This window comes from Pteronotus mesoamericanus, unplaced genomic scaffold, assembly GCF_021234165.1.
Source record: "Pteronotus mesoamericanus isolate MK-2021 breed Mesoamerican mustached bat unplaced genomic scaffold, CSHL_Meso_final contig_265, whole genome shotgun sequence".
NCBI classification, from domain to species: domain Eukaryota; kingdom Metazoa; phylum Chordata; class Mammalia; order Chiroptera; family Mormoopidae; genus Pteronotus; species Pteronotus mesoamericanus.
In genome coordinates, this window is record NW_026555113.1 from 499,013 (window position 1) to 525,052 (window position 26,040).

The following is a 26,040-nucleotide window of genomic DNA, read 5'->3' on the forward strand; positions in this document are numbered from 1 at the left end:
TGGAGCCAACCCGGGGTTGTGACTGATTAATCCCAGGAACGCCGAGGGGTGGTGATAGGGGAGCCCAGGGCGTGGTCTCTGGTCCAGTTGCCGCTGTGGGTGGAGGTTGGGTCCAGGAATCAGAGGGACTACGGGTCCTTGCAGACCCCTTGGTGCTGGGCTGGACTGGAGGAAGCGGATGGGGTCAGGTCCACAGAAACAAAGGCACGGGGGTCTGGGGCGGCTGGGGCGCAGGGGCGGAGGGACGTGGAGCCTGGGAAGCCAGGTGCACCGCCGAGGCTGGCGTGGCAGCCGGCGCGGGAGCTGTCCCGCAAGGTGTGGGTGTGGTGGAGCTGCCGCAGCCGCAGATTCCGGTGCAAACTCGGGTGCAGCCATGGAGACGCGGCATGTGCCCCCTAGTGACCCGAAACAAACAACATATTTATAAGCCGCCGTCCCCGCCGGCCGGCTGCTCCCCGCCTCGGCTTCGCCACCCCGGCTGCGGAGGAGAACAGCGCGCCCCGCTCCCCCCTACCCCGCCTCCCCCGCCCCTTTGGTGCGATCCAAGTCACCCCCGGGCATGAGGGGGCGACTCCAGCTCGGAAATTACGGCGGTACGTGTTTGTAAACCCCAGTGCATGTGCACGGGGCGCACCGGCCCCACGGGGACCCAGGGACACGGGGAGGGGGCGTCTGCCTCAGAGCAGCTGTTTGCCCAGGGACTCCCAGCTCTCCCCAAACAGTTGGGGCGCCCTTAACCTCCATGCGCCCCAGCCTTTCTGGTCCAGCCCAGTCCAGGCAGAGCACACATGTGTACGCGCGCGCACGCGCACACACACACACATGCCCCTTCCGCCCGCCCCTGGCTTCGCCACCACCACGCCCGGGCCCCCGCCCTCGGGGACAAGTGCGGGGACCGCCGATCCCCGCGCTGCCTGCCGGAGGAGCCCCTGAGCCGCCGCGCCGCCCTGTGTCCTCGGTGCGCCCCGCGCGCGCGTCGCGCAGCTGTCTTGGGCTGAGCGCCGACCGAGAGCCAGCCGAACCCGGGCACGCAGGCTGCGGGAGCCGGTCCCCCGGCCGGTCCTCCTTCCGGGGCTCCCGCTTTTGTTGAAAGCAGCTGGGAGCCCACACCCTCCTCTCCTCTCCCGCTTTTATTTTTCTTCCTCGGCTGCCGCCCCAAAGAGTTGATTGCTATTGTGATCCGCCCGGGAGCGGAGAGCGAGCCGGGCGGGCGCAGGTGGGCGAGCTGGAGACTGGGAAGAATTTTCTGTTCCGAAGCCAACTCCACCCAGTCGCCACCGCCGGTGCGGTCTCTGCTTGGATCCCCGCCGAGACGATGGATTAAGTTACTCTTCCGTGGGCCAGGAGTCGCGTTCCTACTTGGGGCAGGATGAAGGAAAAGGCAATGATTAAGACCGCCAAGATGCAGGGGAATGTGATGGTGAGTGCGCGCGGCCAGGCGCGGGGCCGGGGACGCGGTGGGGCGCAGTGAATGGGGCGCGTCCTGTCCTCGCGAGCCCTGATCCTTCCGTTGTGACCTACCGAGGCTCCGGTGCTGCTGGCGGGGGCGCCTCCCCCACTTCCTACCCGAACCCGCCTGGTGGCAGCTGCGGGCGCCGAGGATCAGGCGTTCATTTGCAAATCGCAACTTTGTGGCTTCCGGGTTCCTCTGCTGGGGAGAGTGGCTGGTGCCTGGGACCGGGGTGGGGCGTGGAGCCGAGGCAGGGGCTCTGCCTGAGTTCCAAGCGTGTACCCTGGGGCGGTGCTGGGGAAACGCGGAGAGGGGAGGTCGCCGTCCAGGGAAGGGCCCCGGCCCCGGGGCCTGATGCTCGTGCCGGCCTCGGGCTTGAGTCCCCAGAGCCGAGACCTGTTGGGGTCGGCTGAGCTTGGGGGCTGCTTGGGGCACACCAGCCCTCTGCTGGCACCGCGGCCACCCCCCGACTCCGGGGGCAGGGCCCTGGATTTCAGAAAGATGACCCCCCCTCCCCGCCACAAGGGTGACTGTGCCACTGAGGATCATCATGGCACGTTGTCCCCTGAGCATTACTGGGCCCTCAGGTGCGTGTCCGCGTGGATAACTTTGCTAACTCAGGATCCCGAGGTCCCTGCTCTCCAGCGAGCCCACCCTTGGCCTGCCCCCCCGCCCCGGGCCACCTTAGTGCTCCTGTGGTCTGGTTCCCCGTCTGGGCCCGGTGGTGGGGGTCCTGGCCCCTCCTGCCCAGGGCGCAGAGGTTGCCATCTTGTTCTCTTGAAATTAGGGTGTGCCTGTGTTTGGGCGACGTTTTAACCCCATGGGGTCGCTGTAGGATGAGGAGGGTCCCTATTTTTCGATTGTTCGGGGAGCCTTTTTTGGAAGGGAGGGGCCACAAGATGAGAATGTCTCGCTCCTTTTTGAAGGGTCAAGGCCTGCAGTTGTTTCCGGGGTGGGCTGGGTCTATGGGGTGGGCGTGGGGGGCGGGGGGCCGAAGCGTGTTCGGGATAACCCAGGGATCCGTTGGGAGGTCTTGCTTTAAACAAACAGAGACGAGCAATGAAAAATTGATTCTAATTGACCAAATTCTCAGCGTGTGTAATCACACCCTCAGCCAGACACCTGTTGCCAGTGGAGGAAGGGGCACCGTGCGTCCAGAAGTTGACTCTGGCGTGAGGCGGGCACCGCTCCATGGCTGCGGCCTTGGCAGCGCACTGACTGTATCCAGGGGTAATTCTGCAGGACCCCCAACAACAACATGCCCCCCCCACTTAAGGTCCTGTACCCGTCTGTGGGCTCTCTGGCTGGCTGTGGCCTAACTGCTTGTTTGTGTGAGCACATCTGCTTCCCCAGTTTCCCCATAATTTTTTATATACACTGGCAGAAACGAGGAGTGACGTTTTCCAATGAAATCCCTGCCGACACCCCTAAGGGCCTCTTTTGTGTTATGTGTTGTGATGTGCTCAGAAAAACCTCCCCATTTAGGACAGAGGCAAAAAAAAAAAAAAAAAAGAGGATTCAAATTAACGATTATAACAATAATGTTATTGACTCATTACTTAAATCCACGGTCAAATAAGTGTTTCTTCTCACAACTTGGACGGCACAGCATGACATAGCACATCTTCGTAGTCCTTCGTTTTTAACAACTTGTACGGTACCCGCCACCCCCGCTACGCTTCTACTCCAGAAGAGAAAGCACAAGGAACACTAGCGCCGTGCGCACCGACACTCTGAATGAGAACGTTCCACGCGGCACCCTCTGTGTATCCTTCTCTGTGTCTCCTGCGTGTCTCCTATTAATAAGTTTAATTAGAACAAGTCGAATGGAACTGAAAGGATTCTACAGCAGCCGAGCATGTTTTTAAGAGCCCCACAGGCCTGGGAGGAAAACAGACTTACCTTTGGAAGCATCCTGCCGTTCTTAAGCCGGTCATCATTGCCCTGCAGCCTGTTTGCACCTCTGTCTGACATTTCGTGCTCCCACGAAACCCGCGCAGCCCTCGCTGAGCGATCCTCCTGCCCTTCGGTCATCATTCGGGGCCTTGGCGGTCCCTGATTTTCGTCACTTGCTTGGATGGCCTGGCTGCTCACCGCCTCCCTTGGGTGAGCCGGCGGCACTCTCTCTGCTGTCCCCGCTGGGCTGCGAGTCAGGAGCGGCTTGGCATCCGAGACGACGCTGGGATCGTCGACCCCCGCCGCCGACGGTGGATGGCCGGCCGCACGTGTGCATGCCAGGGAAAGCGGCGGCGTGGGCGACGCTGGCCACAGGGACACTCAGAGCGCAGCTCCCTGCTCAGGGCGGAGCACGCGGACTCTCGCCGGCGGTTCGATACTTGGAAGAGCCACACCTGGCACTGCCCAGTCGGCCACATCCGGTGCCGCCCTGCACATCCGGGGTTTTGTACCCCAGGCTCTTCTCACTGCCGGTCCCCTGTGTGGCTGCTGCGAGCGGGGGCTGAGATGCGTGCGCCCTGACCTGCCTTTGCAGGGCGCAGTGCTCCCTTGACAAGGAGTTTTTATTCAGTCTAGGGAGCGTGTTACTCCCCACCCACAGCATCAGCAGCTTGTTTCTGACGACAGTCAGAGGGTCGAGAGAAGGCAGGCTCGGTGGTGGTCCACCTGGCCTCCTTGTGGGCAAAGGAAGGGGATGACGTGGGTGGCCGTGGTTCGCAAGTGGTCCTTCAGGTCTTGAGAAAAGTCTGTTTCATAAGCTCTCCCGCCCCCGCTGTGAGAGGTTCCTGCCAAGGCAGGCGACGTCCCTTCTGCGGCTTAATACCTCGAGGAAGACATTGGGGTTTTGGTTTTCTTTTTCACTCTCACAACCAAAATTATTTACAAACCACTGTATTTTCATATAGTCTTTAAAAATTCACGGGGGATGCCTTGCGTGTTTTCTCAACCCCAATTTTCCTTTGTCGCTATTAGGTAGACATTGTACTTGCCCAAATTTAAATGGAATTGGCTGTTTTAGAGAGAGGTATATAGCCTCTTGCAATAGGTGCCAGGGTCGATGGAAAATTTTATTACCCCAATAAATTTCCCTACTCTGTCTGTCCGTAGGAGCTTTTCTTAGACTTTGAGTTGCCTAATGGAGACTAAGGAAAGGTTGGTTAAAGAGTGGAAAGTCCCGGGGACCACCGTCTGCCCAGGGGACCGCGCGCCCCTTTCTTGGTGGGTATGTGAGGGCGGTGACCAGAGGCATGTCAGAGAACATTCGGAAAGTAGACGAGGAGGATCAGATGTCAACAAGCCACAGGGACCTCTGAGAACCTCAGGGTTGGCTGCTGCTGGGTTTCAATCAAACGGTGCCGTCTGGGAGTCCGCTTTATAGGCAAAGCAGAGGGTTTTTCTTTTCTTTTTTTTTTAATGGTCCCTGGGGCAGATTTGAGGCCTTTGGTCACTGGCAGGATGTATCTGTGAGGTTCTGAGCCAAGGATCTTTTCAGATCTGGCCTCTCCCTTCCTGTGTCGGGTAGAGTCTGGAAACACGCCACCCATTGCCTTATACTGACTGGCACCTGGCGACACCAAAGCCAAGGGGGCGGTTCTCCGGGAGCGTCCTAGCATGCTTTTTGGGGGGGGGGGAATTTACTTTCTTGAAGTGGGTTCCAAAAGTCACTTCTCAGGTCGCAGCCTTTCGAGGTGCCACCGTGCGTCCCACGTGGTGGCATCTCTGGCACTGCTGCCCCCTTCCTTGTTGGTCCGCATCCTGTCGGGGAGCCGTCAGCCCTGCGCCCGGCCTCCCTCTGCGTGCGTGGCGTCTGCGTGCGGCTCGCTCACCTCTCCTACGGGATTTGCAGCGTCGGGAAGGTTTTAAATCAGTTGCCAATAAAATATATACAACGGTGCTTGTATTTTCGGGGAGACGTTCCGGGAGCTAGGATTTTTCTGAAGTGTCTTAACCAACACTTGGGTGCACAGGGCTGTGCTGCTTTCCAGAGTCCCGCGCGGATCCTGACTTGGGGATCACTGGGTCTTCGTGCGGGGACGCAGCTCTACACGGAGGTGGGGCCTGCTAGTGCGGGTCAGGCGGTTGGAGCATCGAGCATCGCCCTGCGACCGAAGGATTGCGGGCTTGATTCCCTGCCGGGTGTGTAGGGTCCGCGGCGGAGCCACCTAAGGGAGGCAGCCAACCAGGGTCTCCCTCTCACAGCGACGTATTTCTCCCTCCTTCTCTCTCTAAAAAGCAAGGGGAAAATGTCCTCGGGCCAGGATTAACAGCAGAGCAAAACAAAACTCTATGTTGGCCTTTTCTATACCAGACCCATTTCTCCCTTTTCTAGGACCTGTCCCTGCTGCTGAATACGTTGCTCCAAACTTGCTCATTGTTTGGACGTGGAACTCTGTTATTCCTGAGGGGCGGGGCATTCAGAGCTGTGGGCATCTTTTGTCCCCTCCAGGCCAGGAGCTGTGTCCAGGAGCCCACGGGGGGGTAGGTGTGTCACAGGGACGGAGGGGCGGCCATTTCTATGCGCTGACGGTGCTCTTGTGAGAAGGGCCCATGATTTCAGTTGTACCTTTATTTTATTTTAAGAACTCCTTCAAGTGCGAATGCACCAGGAGAGAGAATTCCGTGCACGGAGCATTCTCCACGTCGGCTACAATAGAATCGAAGCAGGTGCTCACTTCTGGCGCTGTTGGTCCTATGTTGTGTTTTTCAACACCACCGAGCTGTTCCCTGATGCCAGCTGGGTGCCCTGCAGCCCCCCTGTCTGCCTGGAGATACCGTCGCATCCCTCAGGTCAGGGGTTCAGTCCCACAGAGCCGCCCACCCTGCAGACGCCAGTCTCAGGTCCAGGCGCCCTGTGCTTCTGTAAGGCTGGCTGGAATCGGAGGTTTGCGTGGCCCACCCTCCCGCTCAGTTGCTTTGCTAGAGCCTCACTGAGCTCAGGAAGCTACATCCCATGTTATGCCACCCTGGTGGATGACAGAGGATATTAAAGGATACGGATGAACAGTCAGATGAAGACACAGGGAGGGCAAGGCTCGGAAGAGCCCCAAACCCGGGGGCCCGTTTTGTGTGATGAATTTGATGGGCAGGCCATGTTAGATCTCTAGAAAGAACGAGTCCCACCCCTTCCAGGGCCCGTGTGCGTGCGGAACCGAGAGCCCCGAAGTGTACAGACCGATCAGAAGCCCCGCCGCTTGGCTTCCTGGGAAGGCGGGACAAGCTTCCGCTCCAGAGGCCGGAGGTCCAATTCCACTCCCCACCCCCTGCCCCGCCCCGGAACAGTGGGTCTTAGCAATGGCTGGACGGCAGAGCCACCTGGGAGGCTTTGACACCCAGGGGCATTGGGGGCCCTCTGGGCGGGCAGGGTGGAGAGTGGCTCTGGTTGGTCGCAGGCAGGAGTTTCCAGCTTTGTTGTGCGTTTCAATTGCTGGAGGAACTTCGGGGACTCCCAGAGGGCTGTGCGCACCACAGACCCCAACACACACAAACACGCATGCAGCTGCACGCACAGCATCCCACGCACGCGCACGGCATGCACGCACAGCGCCCCCGCGCACAGCGTCCCACACGCAGACGCACGTGTGCGCACGCGCACGGCATACACATGGGCATGTGCGCGCACGCACTCGGCGCGCTTGTTTCTGCTCTGCAGCCTGGGCATCAACACGTGTAATGAAGTTGCACTCGGCAGCCAGGATGGGGAACCACTGGGCGAGAGGCTTGCTTTTAAATCAACGTTGTTGTCAGAACCTGAGGAGATAGACTGTTTATTTGAAGCCCCGTGGTTGGGGGAAAGGCGCCGTGATGCTGGTGTTCTGGGTTGCGGAGGAGGCCGGTGAAGGGAAGCGGGGGGGGGGGGGGGGGGCACCCAGCATCAGAGAGGCAGGCGAGGCGCACAGTCCCTGACGCAGAGCGGGGGAAGCCCGCGTCCCAGAGCCAGGCTGAGGTGCTGGCCGGCTCTCACCTCCCCAGGAGTTTGGGGACGGGAGAATCAAGGACGCGGGGGAAAGCCCATTGTCCTCCTCTCCCTTTCCCGCGCCCCGCCGCCTCCCGCGGAGAGGAACAGCCCTCTGACTGTGGGATTCTCTATAATGTGACCCACCCAAAAGCTATTTGCAACCAAGTGGAACAAGTAAGAACAAGGCGGAGCGGCAGGACAGTTCTGGGACTGGCCATGCGCTCTCTGGGCGGCCTGTCTGCAGGACCCTCTTTCCTCATGTGTGAGATCAGGGAATTTGAGAAGACGGGTTATTCCCGAAGTTCTTTGTCACGGCCGCCCCCTGGCCCCGCCGCCCCGGCAGGCTTAGCACGGTGCCTTCAGCGCTGACCGCAGGGCATGCGTGAGAAGCAGCCGTCAGGCCAGGACACAGATTTGGTTGACCTTGTAATTGCTTCTGCCCCGACCTCTGTGGCACCTGCTAGGTCATCAGTCTGTATTGCCACGTGTCACTGTTCAGAGGCAAAGAAAATAGGTGGCACAGACATACGGACTGCGAAGTCACAAAGTCGAAGGCTGCTACTCCCCGGGCCTTGGTGACTCGGGCAGGAGTGTGGGTGCCCGTGCGTGTGCGTGGGAGGTACCCACGGGGGACGCATGCCCTGGTTGGCTGGCGAGCGGCTGCCTCCTGGCTGAGCAGAGCAGTGGATCGGTGGGGGAGTTGCTGTGGACACGGGCCCTTTCATAGCTTGACCTCCTTCGCCATGAAAAAAACCCCAGCGCGCTGCCGCCCAGCAGGGGGGCCGGGGTGTCCTCTGACCAGCCGGGCACGGCCGCCTGCCAGCCAGGCCGCCCCGGGGCCAGTGGGCAGTGCGCCTACTGCTGGGCGGGTGGGGGTGGGCCGCGTCCTGGGGGCAGCGTAGGGATGACCCCGTTTTTTTTTTTCATCATAAGGGCATTTACAAAGTAAGATTTTCCTCTCTTTTCTCCCAGCCCCCTAGGCTAATGCCTCTACCAGGCAACACATACTTTTATTTCAAATAATTCTCATTTTTATTATTTTGGTAATGTGTGAACATGCAGTAAAACGTCTACCCACAGAAACGCAACTGTGAAGCTGAGTAAATTAGACTAACAGTCTTCTGGGATTCGAAGACTCAGAGCTAAAGTGGCACTTCTAGGGGACATCCTCCACCATATCCATTCAGATCCATTTCCTATACCTCCTTCTGCATTTTGGAGAAAGGAAGATTAATGATCTTCAAGCCACAATTCTTTCCTTTTTACCGAAAGGATTCACTCATAGACTAGGTTTCACTATGGTCAGGCAGGAAAAGAAAAAAGAAAAGGAAAAAAGAAACGCTTTATACAAGTCATCAAAAACAGAAAAGCAAGGATGTTCAGATTAATACTAGTTTTCCAGAATGTTCTGTTTATCCGACCAAATGAGATCCTGAACACACTCTTTATAAGAGGGGTTTTCTTTGCTCTCCTTCTTTGTATGACTCTGTAAATTGCTCATCAAGTTCCAGGATACCCGCCCTTTCATTTCAAACCTAATTATGGTAATAACTTACAGTTTGCCTAGTGCCTTTCCAGATTACAAACTAATTTCGCACATGCTCTTTTATTAGGTTAGCACAAACCCCGGTGTCCGGAGGGCAAACATCATTCCTTTCCCGTGACTGAAAGAGCCGAGAGCTGGCTAGGGGACCCCACGGGAGGGCGCAGGGCTCGGCTGCAGATCCATTTCCGGGCCGGCTCCTCCGAGTCTAATGCGTCTTCTTCCAGATGTTCTTTCTCTGGCAGTCACAGCTGGAAGGAAGCATAGAGCCCGGAAGTTGGGAGAGAATCTGGAGGGATCTAGAACGTTCCCTCTCCGAATGCTCTGTCCTTGGGGGCGCCCGGCCTTGGTGGGTTGTCCCGAGTGCGCACAGGCTGCTGCGTGGCCGTTTCCTGCCGGTGCACTAGGGCGGGGTGCACGGTCTTGCGTCTCCGCCGCGTTTCCCAATGCGTGGAGACAAGCTTTGAAAATGCATTCTATGTCACCTGGGCGCACACCCCGTGCCCTGGGGAGGTGGGCACGGCCCCCTTTTTCCTGTGGAGGACAGGTGCGCCTGTCTGAGGGCGAAGGGGTACCCGCACCTACAGAGCAGAGGCGGGGTGCGTTTCCGTATCCAAAGATACCTGTGAATGCTGCTTCCCACAGCCACCTGTGAACAGACAGCAGAAGCAGGAGAAGAGGGCGCGTCCAAATGCTGGGTGTGCTGGGGACACCGAGAGCAAGGCCAGGGGACCGGAGGCTGCGGAGCCAAAGGCGTTAGCAGACAGGCGGGTCTGTCAGAAGTTGAGACAGGTTTGGGAATTGGCCGTCGCTGGCCCCAGAAAGAGGGACAGAGGCCCCATCAGCTGTGGGACCCCAGGCCTTCCAGAAAGAGCAGCCTCGGCCGGCAGGAGGGGGCTGTGCAGAACACGGGCACCGAAACCCCCCTTATTTCCACAGACCCCCGGGTCTTCCGCGCCACCTACATTTGCACGGCCACCCACGAGCGTGGGACCCGTGTCTGGGGCTTTGCTGATTTGTATCCAAGGTTAACCGACAGCCCGTGCTCAGATCAGGTAGTGTTTTACATTCTTTACAAAGTCTCGTGGATGAGTCGTGTAGAAAGAGCTCCCAGTCCGGCCGCCTCCTTTCTGAATTTGTAAACAAAACGTAGGTCCTCACCCCAGGCTGTGCCGTTTAGCACTGGGAGGCCAGATTCGCGCCCAGGACAGGTCTGGCCCTGCCCACCTTACCATGGGGGGCCCATCTCGGCCTGGGCCCCCCCAACCTCAGCCTAAGAGGAACGTTTCCTGACACTGAACAGAACCAGGATTTGGCTGGCCAAGACCGGCGACAGGCCTTCCCTCTCCCCGACACCGCGCTGGCTTGCTCGTTTGTTTTCTCCTGAACATCCTTCTCTTCGGACAGAACAAGTTTGGTCAGTAAGGCTGCTTGCTGGTGAGGGGTGACCGAGGGGCCACTGGCTTCTGGGAGGGAGAGGAGGCTCGTAGGCCAGCGTGGCCCGAGGCGTTTCATGGGTAGATTTACTGGAAAATTGGAACTACGGGAGACTGGGATTTTGAATGTCCTTCCAGTTCTCCAAGAACCTTGCGTGCGGCTGCTTTGCAAAACACAGCAGTTTCTTGTAATTTACCTCTCGCTGCTGTGCTTCCGAGAAATGCGTTCCACTCAGAGTGCTCGAGGATTAAATAAAACCGATCTGCTCGCGTGCGTGCGTGCGCGCGTGCGCGGGACGGCGTGCGGGCATGCAGGACGCTGGACTTTGCCTCCCTCTCTTCACCGTCTGACCTTGAAAACAAAAGAGCATTCCCGGTTTGGTTCTGGAGAAGACGCCGAGGCGTCACTCTCTGAAAGACATTCTGGAAAGCAATTCTCAAAGCCTGGCGTCTCGACCGCCAATCTCAGCCCCAAATGTCGCCTGGGAACCTCGGAAACCTAGGTCGCCGGGCCCCGCCCAGAGGGACCGGAGACTCACAGGGTGAGGCCCACGTTGGTCCCTCAGCAGGTGATTCTGGTACCGGCCAAAATTTAGCTCCCTTTTATCGCTCCTCACACTGTCTGTCTGCGGTGCAGGGCCAGTTTATTTTCTTGATGCCCGTTCCATCATGGATTCGCACTTTTATAAAATACAACAAAAATAAAGTAATGTAAAAGTAAAAGGTACACACAGTACACCGCCCCTCCGATTGTATATTATTAGATTCGAAGATATAAAATCACGCCGCCCGTTGCTCTAGATCTTCCCAAAGGGTGGGCTCTTGGTGTCTGGGCTTGGAGCGCCGCGGCCGGCCGCTCGCCCGCCCTCTGGCCTGAGACCGTGCCCCACGGGCCTTCGGACATTCACCCGTGGGTTGCATAGCCTGCTCTACAATAAAGCCCCTGGTGGGAAAACTTGGTGAAAACAGTTGATTTCAGAATAAGCAGCAAACCACACTGCGAAGGCAGGAAGAAGCCTGTTCTATTTAACTCAGGGGCTGGAGGTGGGTACGGTAGGTAGGTGTACAGTATGGAGACCAGGGCCAGCCAGGCCCGCGTGTCCCCAGGACTCTCGGGGGGGGGGCCTGTCCTTCCTGCAGATTCCTTTTGAAAGCCATGGCTCCCAGGCCCTGGAGGGGACATTTCTGAGTGTTGGGGCTGGCTGCCAGCCTCTGGAGCCGAGGGAGTGGCGTGCGGACAGGATTTAAAAAGGACAGAGAGAGAAACTTTGAAAGGAAGCGGGGCGGTATCTCTTCCCTCGTTTTCAAAGGGAAGAGGTAAGGCTCTGATTTCTAATTTGTCTTTTCCCGTGGCCCCCAAATCTGAAGGTGCTGGGCCTTAGATCCCTTCAGCCTGACCTGCAGCAGCTTTTTGGTAGCAAGCAGGGCGGTGAGCTGCGACCCCCAAGGATTTCCCTTTCCTCGTGTGACCAGCTCCCTTTCACTTTGCTCCCTCGCGAGGGGGGGCTGCCAAGGGCGGAACGAGGGTCTGAGCGACGGCTTTCGTTTCTGAGCTTCGTTAATGAGAAAGAATTGGGCGTTTTCCGGCTTTGCTCTCAAGTTTTTATCTGGGCTCTGCCCACTTGACGTGATTTCTTTCCCGGGACACCCAGGAAATGTTAATTACCGAAGAGGACCGTGCCAAAAGCCTGCACAAAGACTTTCTCCCTCCCCCATCGTCAAAGCACAAAAAAGAGATAATGCTCAAATGCTCTTATGCAGATTTAAAAACCCCCTGTTCTGTTAACAATGCTAATGAGTCGACGCAGTCCCCCAGCCGCTGAGGGACCTGGCTAAGGGAGGGCTCAGAACCACCCTGCAAATGGATGGGAGGCGGGATTTGATGCGGAGATCAGTTCCTTGAAGCTGATCCTGGGTGCGCCCAAGGCCTGAAGGAGGGCCGGAGGGCGGGCAGCGCAGAGGCCTCTGGGCGACAGGCCCAGCCACCCTGCTTCCCCCGGGCCACGTTGGCGGATCTGCCGAGGCTGAGCTGGGTGGTCAGGGCCCTTGCGCTGGCAGGAGAGTGGTCCTTCAAAATGCAAAACGGAGGAAGGTGTGGGCGGGGCTGTCACAAGCCTAGGTCAGGTGACAATAGTGAAGGACCATCCTCTTGATGAGACTCATGCCACCTTCCCTCGGGGACCCCCTGGGATGACCGCAAATGGCCTTCCTCAGTGCGGTCATGTGGACGCTGACGCCTCTCTCCTCACCCGGTGCCTGCTCCCTGTGGAGCCTGTGAGGAACAGGGATTCAGACTCTGCAGACAGTTTACATAGCTTTGTTCAGGCTACCGTGGGGCGTTGGCACAAGGGCATTGCATTCTAGAAGCTTCCAACGACTTCACCCTAGTGTATGTGTGTCTGCCTCTCCTCCTGGACCTCCTACCTATTAAACAGATGAGCAGGGGGCATGCGAGCTCGCGCTCGACGTAGTCCTGGCAAGAGCACCGTGCGGGCACCTTCTGGAGGTTCCCTGCTGCCATGGAGCTAGTGGTGAAACCGGAAAAGCCAGCGTTCAGGCTGCCTGTCACCTGCTAGACCCAATAAGCAGAGACAGGGACTGGATCTCTACGGGCACTTTATTCAGATGGCTGGCGACCTGAGAAGACGGCGGGAGTGCACCCTAACAGACCGTCTTAAATTCCATTTTACGCGGGCCCTTTTTATAAGAAGAAAAGTGTAGGTAAGGGGTTTGGAATTCAGGGGGAAAGTGCATCGGGTGAAAGCTGCCGCCTTCTTTCACCTGCGCCCTCGGTGGTGGCGTCTGCCCGTGGAGCACAGTGGCTCACACACCGTTCTTCATGGCTGGCCGTCCCCCGAGGCACACAGGCGGGACAGCTGGTGGCCTCTTGGAGTCAGGGTGCGTCACGCCTTCTGTTCCTGAAACAGTAGCTTTTGACTTGCATTGATTCCTAAGCCTTATTAGCCATGACCTGAAACTAAAATGTTTCCAACATGTGAGTCCCCATCAGTAGGAGAAAAAAACTACTTTTCTTTTTTTATGGGAGTAAATGTTGGACAGAAGGGGGCCCCCGGCACAGGCGGTTCGCTCAGAAATCGCGGAGAACGAGAGAAATCTCACCCCTCGAGGGGCACTGCCCACAGCGTACATTTTCATGAGACCCAGTCCCTTGTCCTTGCGTGAGAGGCCTCGTAGAACCATTTGTCACACAGCTGGCCTGCTGTCACCTGGGGTCTGGGGCACAGTCCCGGGCAGAGCGTACCCTTGGGCCGGTGGACGGGAGGCCTCTCTGCCCGCTGGAGCCAGACGCCTCCCCCAGGACACGGACGCGGGGCACCCCTCCCCGGGCGCGTGCATGTCACAGCCATGGCTCCCGGGCGCCCGGGACAGCCATGTCTGGGTCATCAACCCAGCAGAGGCCTCCCTGGTCTTCAAAAGCATGCGTTTCCCACACGAAAAAGGGCCTGCGATGCCACATTTTGAAGGTAAAGGGCCTAAGAGAAAGGAGAAGACAGAAGTACTTCCCCGTATGTTCCTCCGGGAGCGGGGCGCGTCTTGTTTTTTAATTTGTGTCTCTAGGGCTGCGACATTCACGTGAATAACCTGCACGGTGGCCAGTGGAGCGGCAGGCGCTCCCCCCCGCCCCCCACCCCCCCGGCAGGGCCTGGGGCCTGACCCAGGCTCACGTGGCTGGGTGCTTGGGACGAAGACACGGCTAGGCGGACGGGGCCTCGGGGGCGGCCAAGGACGCCGGGGCGGATGGAGCCGTCCCTTTGGCCATGGATTTAAGAGCAAGAAACAGTATGTCTCTGGAGAGCAGGCTTTCCTGCCGTGGACTAGGGGCGTTAGGGCCCCGCACCATGTGGGAGGGAGAGGCCGTCGAGGGCTGGGACAAAAGATGCCACTGTCCCAGGGCCTTCTTACCTGGGAGCAGTACTCCCAGGAGAGCTCACATATCCAGCGCTAACCACGTGACGAGGCAGGAGGCGGCACTGTGCATCTGGCCTCTCCCTGACTTCCCATAACCGCCCCGGGTGAGGGGTAATGTTACTAAATGAGACTCGTAGTTGTTCAGTCGGGAAATCGTCTGCGGTCACCGAGGTGGTAGGCAGATGCCAGCGTCCACCTCAGATGTGGGCAGCTCGCTCCGTCATCCGAGAAGGTGTTTGGAGACACAGGTCTGACTACTTAGTAGCTTCTCGCATACCTAGGATAAGACCCGTATGCTCCCTGGGACGCCACCCAGTCGCTGAGAATGCCTCAGATGTCACCGTGCCCCCCTCCCCCCACCCCCACCCCGGCCTCTCTGGGGTCCCTGAAACACATCAGTCTTGCGACCCCCAGCCCCCTTCACCTGGAACTGTCTCTCCCTAGAGGCTCACTCCCTGTTTCCGGGATGCTCTTCCTATAGACCTTGGTGCAAAATCATTCTCCACTGCCTCTTGCAATCCTATTATTTATTTGTTGGTTGCATTTCCATCCCCAAGCTAGAGGGGACGCTCCCCGACGGGGCTCTTTCCTGTTCCTTGTCCCCAGCGCCGGGCACAGCAGGCGCCCTGGGTGTCCAGATGGGTCTTCAGCACACGCTCTTTCCCAAACGCCACGTGGGGGGCGGGGGCCCTGTCTGTGAAGGTGGCTGTGGAAAGAGAGTGCAAGGCAGAGGGAGCCCAAACTGCACCCGGACTTGAACAGCCACCGTTTTATTGGAACAGACCCGTGGCCGCTGTCCTGTGGCAACATTGTGTCATCCCTGCCTGTGTCAGGCCCTGCCTGCAGTGGCAACATTGTCAGTCCCTGCCTGCGGTGGCAACATTGTAACATCCGGATTCATAAATTGAGGTCAAAAGAAGCTCCTCCTGCACTCACAGACCAGAGGGAGGGAAGGGCGCCTCATGTCCTGTGACGGTCACCAATGTTGTCTCAGTGCCACTTTGACCCCTCTTTTTAAGTCACTTCCCTGTATGTCTGTCCTGTGTCCTTCGATAGGCTCCCTGCGTGTTCCCGGGGCGGTAACGTCCATGAAGCGTGCGGAGTGCATCGCTGGGGCGCGCCCGCACCTCGCCTCTGAGAGCCTTGGGCTGCATTACGAATCCGGAACTTTTCGGAGCCTCGGCAGGGAGCTCAGGGCTTTCATTTTATATTTGGTGACAACCCCCTCGGCGGTGCCGGGGGTCCCCGCCTGGAAACAAACCCATAATAGTTGCTGCAAAAAAAGAACACCCACACCAAGTGGGATAAATAAAGGTATCAAGGGCTTCTTATCCGTCCTGGGGAGTTTGGCCACCCAGCGAGTTCAGGTCAGGTCGGATTTTGTTCCCAAATGAGTTTCAAAGAGCTTTGAGGTTACGAAACTGTGGCCTATATAGGTTGAAAGCCGCGCAGAGTGGGGATGTACGTGGGCACTCGTCTCGAATGAGAAGGCGTCGATGTGTTAGATGCAGGTGGGACCCCCCAGGGGGAGATGCTGGTGTTGGGGGGGGTACCCGTGGGGGCCCAGGGCTTCACGGAGGAGGCACGCCTGGCCGGGGACTCGCGGCCAAGGACCCTCCACGCACACTGCATCCTCCTCAGCCTCGACCCCGAATCTCATTCCCATTACGTGTCAGCTGCCAGAATAGCCCTTTGAATTTGGTGCTTAGAAGGACTCAGGGAGACTAAAAATTGCAGGATTTCCCGCAGAGCCGTTTGCAAGAGGAGAGCGGTGAAGTGGGTTGTTGAAAATAATAGGGTGAACTTGAAAAAGGGAGAAATGAGGATGAAAATAAGGGCAGTGCTGCTCGTATGGAAATCTCTCCAGCGCGGTCTTCTCTAAGCAGTTTTACTCTCGTTTTTCTTCAGGGGCAGGTAAAGAAACTTGAGAAATGATGTATCTATGTGTCCGCGTATTCTTCTGTGGCAGGTAGGTAGAGTTGAGCCGCTCGTTTATCAGGGCACGCCTACCGCCTCCCCTTTAAGAGTCTGCTGGGCCCTTCGGCTGCCATTCTAACAGGAGAAATGGGAAACCAGCAGGGTATCCTGAGGAGGGCGAGGCTGAGCTGTCCGCCCGGCTCCGGACATCGCAGTGTCTGCTGAGGAGGCCCCTGCTGCTATGTTCCCTGGTAACCAGGGTTCGAGTCTCCTCTCCTGTAGTAACTGTGTTTATAAAAGTTTTTCTAGCCCTGACCAGGGTGGCCTAGTGGGTTGGGCATCGTCCCGTAAAGCAAAAGGTCGCCGGTTTGATTCCGGGTCAGGGCACGTGCCTAGCTTGCAGGTTCGGTCCCCAGTCAGGGCGTGTATAAGAGGTGATCGAGCAATGTTTCTCTTTCACACATCGATGTTTCTCTCCCCCTCTTTCTCCCTTCCTTCCCCTCTGTCTAAAAATAAATAAATGCAATCTTTTAAAAAAAAGTTTTTCTTGGTCCAACTGTGTTGGAGAGCTACGATCCATTTCTCATCGGCAAATAATGGGATTCAATGAAAAAAAAAAACATGGTTCTTTCTGGTTCTTCACATAGACAATCTTGGACTCGATCTAAAATATACCAGAATGACCCTTAAGATAGATCCTGCGCGTTCCCGGAAGCGGCCTCATAGTACCGCGGTCTCAAAGCGGGGAGGCATGCCGGTGGGAGGGGGTTTGCTGTTGCTTCTCCTCGCTTTCCTGACCCGAATCTCTGCCTCCCTGTACCTTCTGCTCGTGGGCTCTGGAGCCGCCGTGTAGACGGCACCAAGCGTGCCTTGCCTTCCCCCTCGGGGTGCGCTCACGGGCAGAGGAAGCCCACCCGGTCTCCCTCCGTAGCATCCTCCCCGCAAGGTGAAGGCTGGCCACGCTGCCTGTGGGCTGCTGTGCTGCATTACTTGTTAGACCTTTAGAAACCTTTTAAAGCTTTGCGGGGAGCCAGCCCTTTGCTACCACACAGCGGGCAGGGCTGCGAGCCTCCCGGTGCAGGTTCCTCCAGGTCCCCTGCGAGCAGGATGGGAAAGCCTGGGGCGCTCTCCTTTGCGATGCGTCACCGAAACGCCCGCCTGGGAGCGTCAGGCGCTGGCAGCACGGAGGTCTTACAAGGCCGAGAAGCTGGCCTAGGCTCCCGTCCCCTGAACAGCCGGAGGGAAAACCTGGATGTCGTCTTCACCGAAAGCGGACTTACTCGGCCGAGCCAGCTCCTGAGCCCGGGACCCTCGTTCCCCTTACACCCCTGCCACCCGAGCGCCTAGAATTGCTTCCTCGGGAGGAAGCACAGCGCGGCTTCCCACGAGCCTGCTCCTTGCCCGGCAGAGGCGGATCGGCGGTGCGGGCAGGGTCTGGGAGGAAAGCTCTGCTCTGGGAAGAGATTCCCTCCTGCCTCTATTTTACCGACTGTGGAATCAACGCGGCATGTGATTGTCCCGGTGGCAGGCAGGCAACTCAGGTCGCGTGGGTGGAGGTTCAGCCCCTGGGTGTTTTACGAATGGGGGTTGAGTCAGGCCGACATCGGCGAAGTCACAGTCCATACCTGTCCCTCTGGGCCACAGAGCCCAGGGACAGAAGGCAGGGGAGCTACGGCACCTGTCCCTCCCAGACACCTGAGCTCCCTTCCAGTTCTGGAAAGGTTCCGGGGAGCGAGGGATAACGTCCGTGAACCCTTCTTGGTGATCTGTACGCCTTCCATGCGTTGTGGACGGCGCTTCTGGTCCAGGGCGGAGGGGGGAGCTGAGCCTCCTGTCTAAAAATAGGACTTGTGTTTGGACCTTTAATACTGCCATCATTTCAGATGGCACCAGGCGCACGTGTAAATTACTTTTCTCTTTCCCTTGATGGGAAAATAAAAGAAAGATTCCAAACACCGAAACGATTTCAACTCCTGAGTTCTTACTGCTCATCGAGGTAGACTTGGAATATAACGTTACATCAGTTTGCTGTGTATGACGTTGTCCTTTGACATCTGGACATGCTACGGAGCGGTCGCCACCCAGAGTCCGGCTCCCCCTGTCACCATGCGGTTGACCCCGCCCCCCACCCCCCGCCTCTGGTAGCCAGCACCCGGGACTCTGTATCTATGCCCTTGTTTTTGTTTTGGATTTCTGTTTGTTCCGACCTGCCTTTGAACACCCTCCGCCTCACACTGCAGAAAATTGCAGGTCTGTATAAACAGCCTGTCCGATCACGTGCCGTTTCCCGCCGCCCTTCCAGCGCTGCCCAAGGCCGCAGGAGGCATACCTGGTACACGGGTCGTTAGTTTTAAGCAAATGGGAACACGTTGTACCCGGCCCTTGGGGCTCGTGGACAGAGCTGTTACCATCACTGCCCCACCGCATGCCTGTCCCCAAAGCTTGGTGGCGGCCCCGTTTTCTGGGAATAACATAACCATAAATTACCATGTCGTACAGGCCCCTACCACACGATCTTTGGGTACTTTGGCTGCTGGGGAGACTGACATTTCATTCGGACTGAAATATAATTTTAAATTGCCTGTTTGAAGATTTCTTCATTATCCTTTATTATAAGCTGTGGAAATAACGTGTCACTAAAGACTCCGTGCGGCCTGGTATCTCGTGCTGTCTTAACAAGATTGATCACATTAATCACTTTGGCCATTTCTACGGAGGCAGAAGCAAGAGGCAAGCTTTGTTAAGCCTCACTGAGTGATGTTATCTCTGTGACGCGGAGCCAGCCACGGGAGGCCATCGCCTTCTCTAACGAGTTTGGAGTGATGCCGTCAGCACCTGCCTGTGAGCCCGGGGACGGTCCCATGCTGCCCGCCTTGTGGGTCAGCTGCAGAGTCCGCGGTTGAACAGCGGTTCTGAACCACAGCCGGACCTCTGTGGTCTCACCCTCGCGCTGTTTGTGATCGGTGGGGAAGCCGTGAACATGGAGGAGGGGACCCTGGATGGTGGCCCGCATCACCCAGGCGCCGGGGGACTGGCCCACAGCCCTTTTCCCCGGTTGGATGACTGGGGTGCGCACTTCTATTCGCAGCTTCTCGTGTGATCTGTGGGCGTGGGGACCGAGGGCTCCGTTTGCAGGGAGCCTGGCTGGGGTGAAGGATAGGAGAGCTGTTACGGGGGCCGGTGCCCACGGTCTGGCCCCCCCTCACTCCTGGCCTCAAGCACGTGGCTCACCGGCCCTTTTCTGTACCTTGAACCCCCCGTAAACTCTTGTCTCTGTCTCCGAGGTGCCGTTGTCCCCTGCGATGAAAAGACACGTATTTAACACACGCTTTCCTGATTTTCAGAGGATTCCAAAAAATGAAATACATCCTACTTTGCTGTATATAATGAGCACTTTTCTGCCCACATTTTCGAGGGAAAAATAAGGATGCGCAGTATACATCGGTGTAACGATTACATACCATGGGTGTAATGATCCCGTGTATAATGTGCACAAAGACGTGGATGCATGTCCCACACGGCCAAATAAGGTACTTTAGTCCAGGAACTATGATCTCGGGTGGGTGGATCAGAGAGGCCACCCGTTCCACCCTGTGTATTTGGAGGGCTGGCGCTGGAGGTTTTCTGGGTAAGTGGCCCATAACATGATGCTGCATGTTGCAATCAGTGACCTCTAGGTGTGAGGAAAGGCGATCGAATACGCTGGTGCATTGGCTGTGGCAGAACCACGCCCCGCGTCTGGGGGGAGGGGCCCTGGGGCTGGGGAGGGGCTCCGGCGGCCCCTGGGCTCCTGGCATGTGGGGTGTGCGGCCTTTGGAGCCAACCAGGACCAGGAAATCCCCAGCTGCTGCGTGGCGGGTGAGGCAACACAGAATGTCCCACACCAGTGCCTGCGAGTGGCACTGTCACCTTTACTGAAACTGGAAGGCTTTTGCTCACAGTGGCCTTTCAATTTGTAGAAGCAGGCGCTACCCGGGGTCTTTGAGTCTTCAGCAAGGGAGGGAGGGACGGAGCTGCCAACCAACCAGGGAAGTCATCGGGTCCCAGGTGGCAGAGGGAAATGGAGGGATTTAGGATCACCAGGGACAGAGTGTTTAGAATCCCAGTCTCTCTCTCTCTTCCTTAAAATCCTTACCCAAGGGTAAGTGTATTAATATAGAGGCAGCAGAAAGGAGAAAGACAGAGAGAGAGAAAAAAACATCGATGTGAGAGAGGAACATCAATTGGTTGCCTCCCGCATGCACCCTGACCAGGGCTTGAACCCGCAGCCTCTCGGTGTATGGGACGATGCTCCAACCAACTGAGCCACCCAGCCAGGGCAGAATCCCAATATCTCTGCCCTGACAATCATTGCCTGTTAGCCCAGCTTCCTTGGACTAAGGGCCAGGCGACCGTAATATTCTAAAACTTGGAAATGGCAAATGCCGTATCTATCATGGGGGTGTGTGTGCGCATGTGTGCACACGAAGCTTTTGAACTGTGACTTGTACATGGTCACACTGTGCGGAGGGCTACGTTGGCCCTTCCTAGGAAGGGACGCTCAGGAGCCCAGGGAAGCTGTTTCATGAACAGAGGGAGGGACGGTTGTGTCTCGCTCTTAAACTCTCGTGCCATCAGCCGCTGGCCTTTTTAGGTCTCTACGGTATCAGGTATGGGAGACAAAGGGGCCGTGCCAGGTCTGGCACAAATAATGCCCCTTTTTTTAATTACAGAATCCTAAGCATGTCATGGTGTCACATAACAGTACACACTCGAGCACACCGTATGACGTTTTGGTGAAACATTCAAATTAAAACTATAAATGATGACACCCATATCATTACCCTGCCAACCACGCTTGCACAGGCGTTGTTCTGCCGGACCCTGTGTTTGAACATACCGAGTTTGTCATGCTACGGTTATATGTCCCTCAGCTTGGTAAATCTGTGACTAATGTCGCATACAGCCTTTGACTAGCTGGGCGGCTTCGGTCCAGTTATTTAATTTCTCTTGCTTCAGCTTCCTCATGTGCATAATAGAATATCACGAGTGTCACCATTGAGGGTTTGGAGGAAGTTTAAGTGCACGCACGTTATATGTACCTGCATCCGTGGACGCTGATTAAACCTGCTAGTGAGCCATCTGTCTTTGCCTGTGGCCACCTTTTCTCCTCTGTGGAGACCTCATTTAAACTCTTGGCTCCCTGGGGTTTTCCTTTTCTGGGTTTTCATCCTCGTTTTAGGTCTCCACGTTGGGCCCGGGGCTCTGGCCGTGCAGCTGGGCTTTGAGAGGGGGTAGAACAACTCCAGCCCTGACCGGCCGGCCTTGGGCGCCAGTGAGCACGCACCCCCCAGCTGATGGTTGGTCTGAGTCCTCCCCGGTCGGACCCAGAGAGCAGAGGGGCTCCCGGGACCAGGTGCCCCCGGTCGTGGGTGCCCACGGGCCAGGTGGTGAGCAGACAGAGCCGCCGGGGGGGTGTTCTGTTGGCTGAGGGGACCCCAGGACCTGTCGGGCAGTCAGGGCACATTCTGGACTGGACACTGCTGTCATTCCCCCTGCGTGGCTACCCTCGGTCTGGCCATCGGCACGGACTTCCAGGGTGTGGGTCCTCCAGGACAAGGACAGCAGTCCGTTGGCTGGCCCAAGGCTGGACAGGGGCCCCGTGGAACTGTGCTGAGGGCGGGGACGGGAGCCCAGCGATGGGGAAGCTCAGAGAGCCGATTCCTGAGGATGCTGGTCCATGGCACGGCTGAGCCAAGTCCTCGGTGCCGACCGACGGTGGCAGACGTCGCCTGGCACTGTGACCGAGACAGGCGCCCTTGTCCTCCTGTGCCTCTGTCCCTACAAACTCTAAACCGCCTCCCCGTTGGGGTGACTGAATGTTTACCTTTGCTAAATAGTGTGAGTGCCCGTTACAGCCCAGTGACAGCGCAGGTGTCCCTAGTGTGTGACACGAGGGCGGTGTCACTGTTCTGTTACATTGTAGTCTTCGCCTGAGGATACGTTCATTGATGTTTTAGGGAGAGGGCGAGGAAGAGAGAGAGAGAGGGAGAGAGGAAGGGAGGAGAAGAGAGAGGGAGGGAGGGAGAGAAACGGAGAAACTTTGACGTGGGAGAGAACGTTGCTCAGTCACCCCCCAGACCCACCCTGACCGGGGAGGAAAGCCGCAACCTTTTGGTGCACAAGATGATGTTCCAGCCAACTGAGCCACCTGCCCAAGGCCACTGCCAGCCACAGCAGCTCCCCACAGTCACTGGCATTTCCAAGGGTAAAGCCCTGGGCCCGTAAGGGAGCTGCTGTCTACCTGCCGTGCCTGGCTCCGTGTGGCCTCCCCACTGAACTCAGTAATTCAGCCATTCCACCCACAGCTCCCAGGCAGCGCCCGCCTCTCTTCTGAGGCTTTGGGCATCCTCAGTCTTGATCCGTAGCGGCTGAGCCCCTCTGTCATCGGTTACCTGCCACGAGGCACGTCTGTGTTTCTCTTTGTAGCATCTGGTGCCCACAGGGACAAGTCTGTCACAGCAGAGCGGGAGTTGCTCCATTGATTTGTGAGATTGTATTACACGTGGCTTGAAATCACATTTATATTCTAATAGGAAAGAGAAAAAGAGGAAAAAAACACGAAGGATGTTCAACTTCTATTTAAGAAAACAGATGTAGGAAGCCCTGGCTGGTGTGGCTCAGTTGGCTGGGCATCGTCCCGCAAACTGAAAGGTCGTGGGTTCCCCTCCTGGTCGGGACGCTGGGCGGGTGGATGTCCACTGGGGGGGTGGACAATGATAGGAACATGAGTGGGTTTTACTTAGGTGGTTCACACGTCCACCGTGGGGCGGTTTGGTGGATGTTTATAGGTAATTGTCACTTGATTGAAGGACAAATGAAGTGTCAGAAAGTGAGCTTCCCCCCCATCTTTCCTGTGCCTCAAATTATGTCTTTGTTGTAAAAACTGGTTGCTTCATGGACAGGGCCTGAAGAAATCATTGGCTGTTTAGGATTTCTGCGCACATAGCATTCCACCAAATTAGCAGGTCCACAGGAAAAATGCAGATTTAAAAAAATGGTATTTGTCACAAAAAGGCTTCCTGGGTAACATTTTATCTTATAGGAAAAAGTCATGTGTTTTACTTCCCGGTCTCAGTGAAAAAAGAAAGGAATGCAGGCATGTGCTTGTGGTGGGACATCCCACAGTAAAAATTCGCATGGCTGGAATCCTGTCCGGTGGGCACGATCGCCTTGGGTATCTCTGCGGGTATCCACTCAGTTCAGCTCTGCTGCTGTATGCAAACAGAGAGGAGAATTTGCAAATCATGGGTGAGATCATGAATTCTACCTCCATTATATTCATTAGCACGTCCACTGTGAGTGTGGGGTGCCCAGGAGATACGGCCAGCCCAGTAACCACATACACAAGCAAGTACATCATGTCATCGTGAAATTACTAGGTTCGTACACGTTTTCATTGCAGGTGAGTGAGAAAACATGGAGACCGTAGCGAAAAAAGCCACAACCCCATAATTCTACCGCCCAAGGGAAGACGGGACGTCTGTTGTTAATACCCTGTACATTTCCCCAGGCCTCTTCTATTTACATACATAAAAATAATTAACTGGAAAGGCACGGTTGAGAAACAGGCTGGGCCGCCGCGGGGGTCCACGCAGAGGGGCTGCCAGAGCGGGGACCCTAAGTGGAAGGTGCCCGGCGCACTGCAAGGCGGCGGGTCGGAGGGGAGGCGGCGTGAGAGGCTGGCGGGGGCGGGGGGGCGGTCCGAGCATGAAGGGAGGCCGCCCCCGAGCTTCCTGGCTCTGTGAAGGCTGACTCTTCGTCCAGGGAGATGGGGAGGTAGGAGGGCTTTGAGCAGAGGACGAGGCCATCTGACCTGGGTCACGGGGTCTGCTGGTTTGGGAGGACAGTGTGGAGGGCACCGTGAAGCCGGGACACCTCGCAGGCGGCGGTTTCTGTAAGAGCCCGGAAGCGACGGGGTGCCTCAGCCCGGGGCGGGGGGTCGTGGTGCTCAGGTGTGAAACCGGGACTTTGGGTCCGGGGGCCCTGGGGGAGGAGAGGCGAAGAGGGCCCAGGAGGGTGTGCAGGCGTGGCCTGGCGCTTCCTGGAGATTGTGAAGGCGGGGCTGGGGGCGCCGTCGGGGGGAGGGCGGCGTTCCCTGTGTCGGGCCTGGGAGACTTCCCAAAGGGGACGTCTCGTGTAGGAAGGCGGGTCTGCGCGTCTGCACTCTGACAGCAGGGGGGAGGCCGGGGCATCTCTTCGGGGGCCACCCGCAAAGAGACGAGGCGATGAAGGGCCGAGTATGGGCAGAGGAGAGCAACGCCTGGGGAGAGACAGGAAGGCTTTAAAGCTGTTCTTTTTAAAGATTTTTTCAATTTATTTTTAGAGAGAGGGGAAGGGAGGGAGAAAGAGAGGGAAACATGTGTGGTTGCCTCTCCCGCGCCCCCTACTGGGGACCTGGCCGGCAACCCAGGCCTGTGCCCTGACTGGGAATCGAACTGGCCACCCTTCGGCTCGCAGGCCGGCGCTCTGACCACAGAGCCGCACCAGCCAGGGCTGGGGCTGGGGCCGACAGTCTGTAATAGCTTTGGGCAAAGGAACCAGGGTGTTTTCCCACCAGCAGGTGGGATCGATTGCAGTGCTATAGCCCCCTCTCTTTCTCTCTCTGACACTAATTTTTCAATCACGGCCAACTTAAAAGAAACATTTTCGGCTGCACTCCTGAATCTGAACCGCAATCTGTTTGATCGTCAGAAAGGGGCGAATTTCCATAACTGTGTTAGTCATTTGCATGACTTAGATGGAGGGGTGAGTTATCCGATCCTTTCCTGTAATTCCGAGGCACAGCAACTGCGCTTACGCCATCCATCCTGGGGCATTTCAAAGAGCAGCGTGAGACCGGGCGGAGCGGACGGTAACGGGAGAGTTTCCATCCCTGCGCCCCCTCGCAGACCTCACCGGTGCGTGATGCAGACTCCGGGGCGTCGGTTATCTGAGAAGTTTGGACCAGCCGACTTTGGGCCCCCGTGAGCCAACTGTGAAGGGGCGCTGGGTCCCCGTGAGCCAACTGTGAAGGGGCAAACGGAGGAGAACGGAAGGGCCCAGGCGCCGCGGTTTCCATCGGCCGCAACGTGGCGCGACCCCTCGGGATCGTCCGTCAGCCTTGACGGCAAGACACTGAGCGTGGGAGACAGAGAGTCCACGCTCTCGCTTGCCTTTGTCCTTAACGCCTGGTACTCCCTCCGTCCCCTGTCCGCCACCAGACAGGAAGTGGCTGCATCGCCTGTGTCCTGCTTAAGCAGTATGTCACCATGGCGGTCACTCGGGGGTCAGTGTCTTCGGGGAAGACGCTGAGCAGCCACTGTGCCCCAGTGGTCTCCGTAGGATGTGGTCCCAAAAGACTTTTTTTTAAAAAAAAAAAAGACTTTACTTATTTATTTTTAGACAGAGGGGAAGGGAAGGAGAAAGAGAGGGAGAGAAACATCCATCAGTTGCTTCTCTCACGCCCCTACTGGGGGCCTGGCCTGCAACCCAGGCACATGCCCTGACTGGGAGTCGAACCGGTGCCCTTTTGCTTTGCGGGACGCCACCCGGCCCCCTGAGCCACCCCGGTCAAGGCCCAGAAGACTTTTTAAAAGCATAAGCCATCACGGGTCCGCTCTGCTGGCTGTCACTCAATCTTGTCACATGATCTGTTTAAAAACCTTTGGGTAGAGAGCTCAGGGGGGCAAAGCTGGAGCCATGGAATTGCCTTTAGGGCCTGCAGTGTGTTCTAGGGGCATGTTCTCTGCGATGTCTTGAATCTGCCGAGAGAGAGACAGAGAGAGAGAGAGAGAGACAGACGTTGAGACATTTAGTGGGAGCAAATGGTGTG

The 26,040-nt window shown here is 57.2% G+C and overlaps 1 protein-coding gene across 1 annotated transcript in view; it reads left to right on the forward strand.

Moving 5' to 3' along the window:
- The first annotated feature begins 983 nt into the window (after positions 1–983).
- DPP6 (dipeptidyl peptidase like 6) overlaps positions 984–26,040 on the forward strand; it is a 484,609-nt gene continuing 459,552 nt past the window's right edge. The window contains exon 1 of the mRNA XM_054574779.1: positions 984–1,420. Within this exon, the coding sequence (XP_054430754.1) occupies positions 1,370–1,420 (51 nt within the window). The 5' untranslated portion in view covers positions 984–1,369. The remainder of the gene's footprint in view (positions 1,421–26,040) is intronic.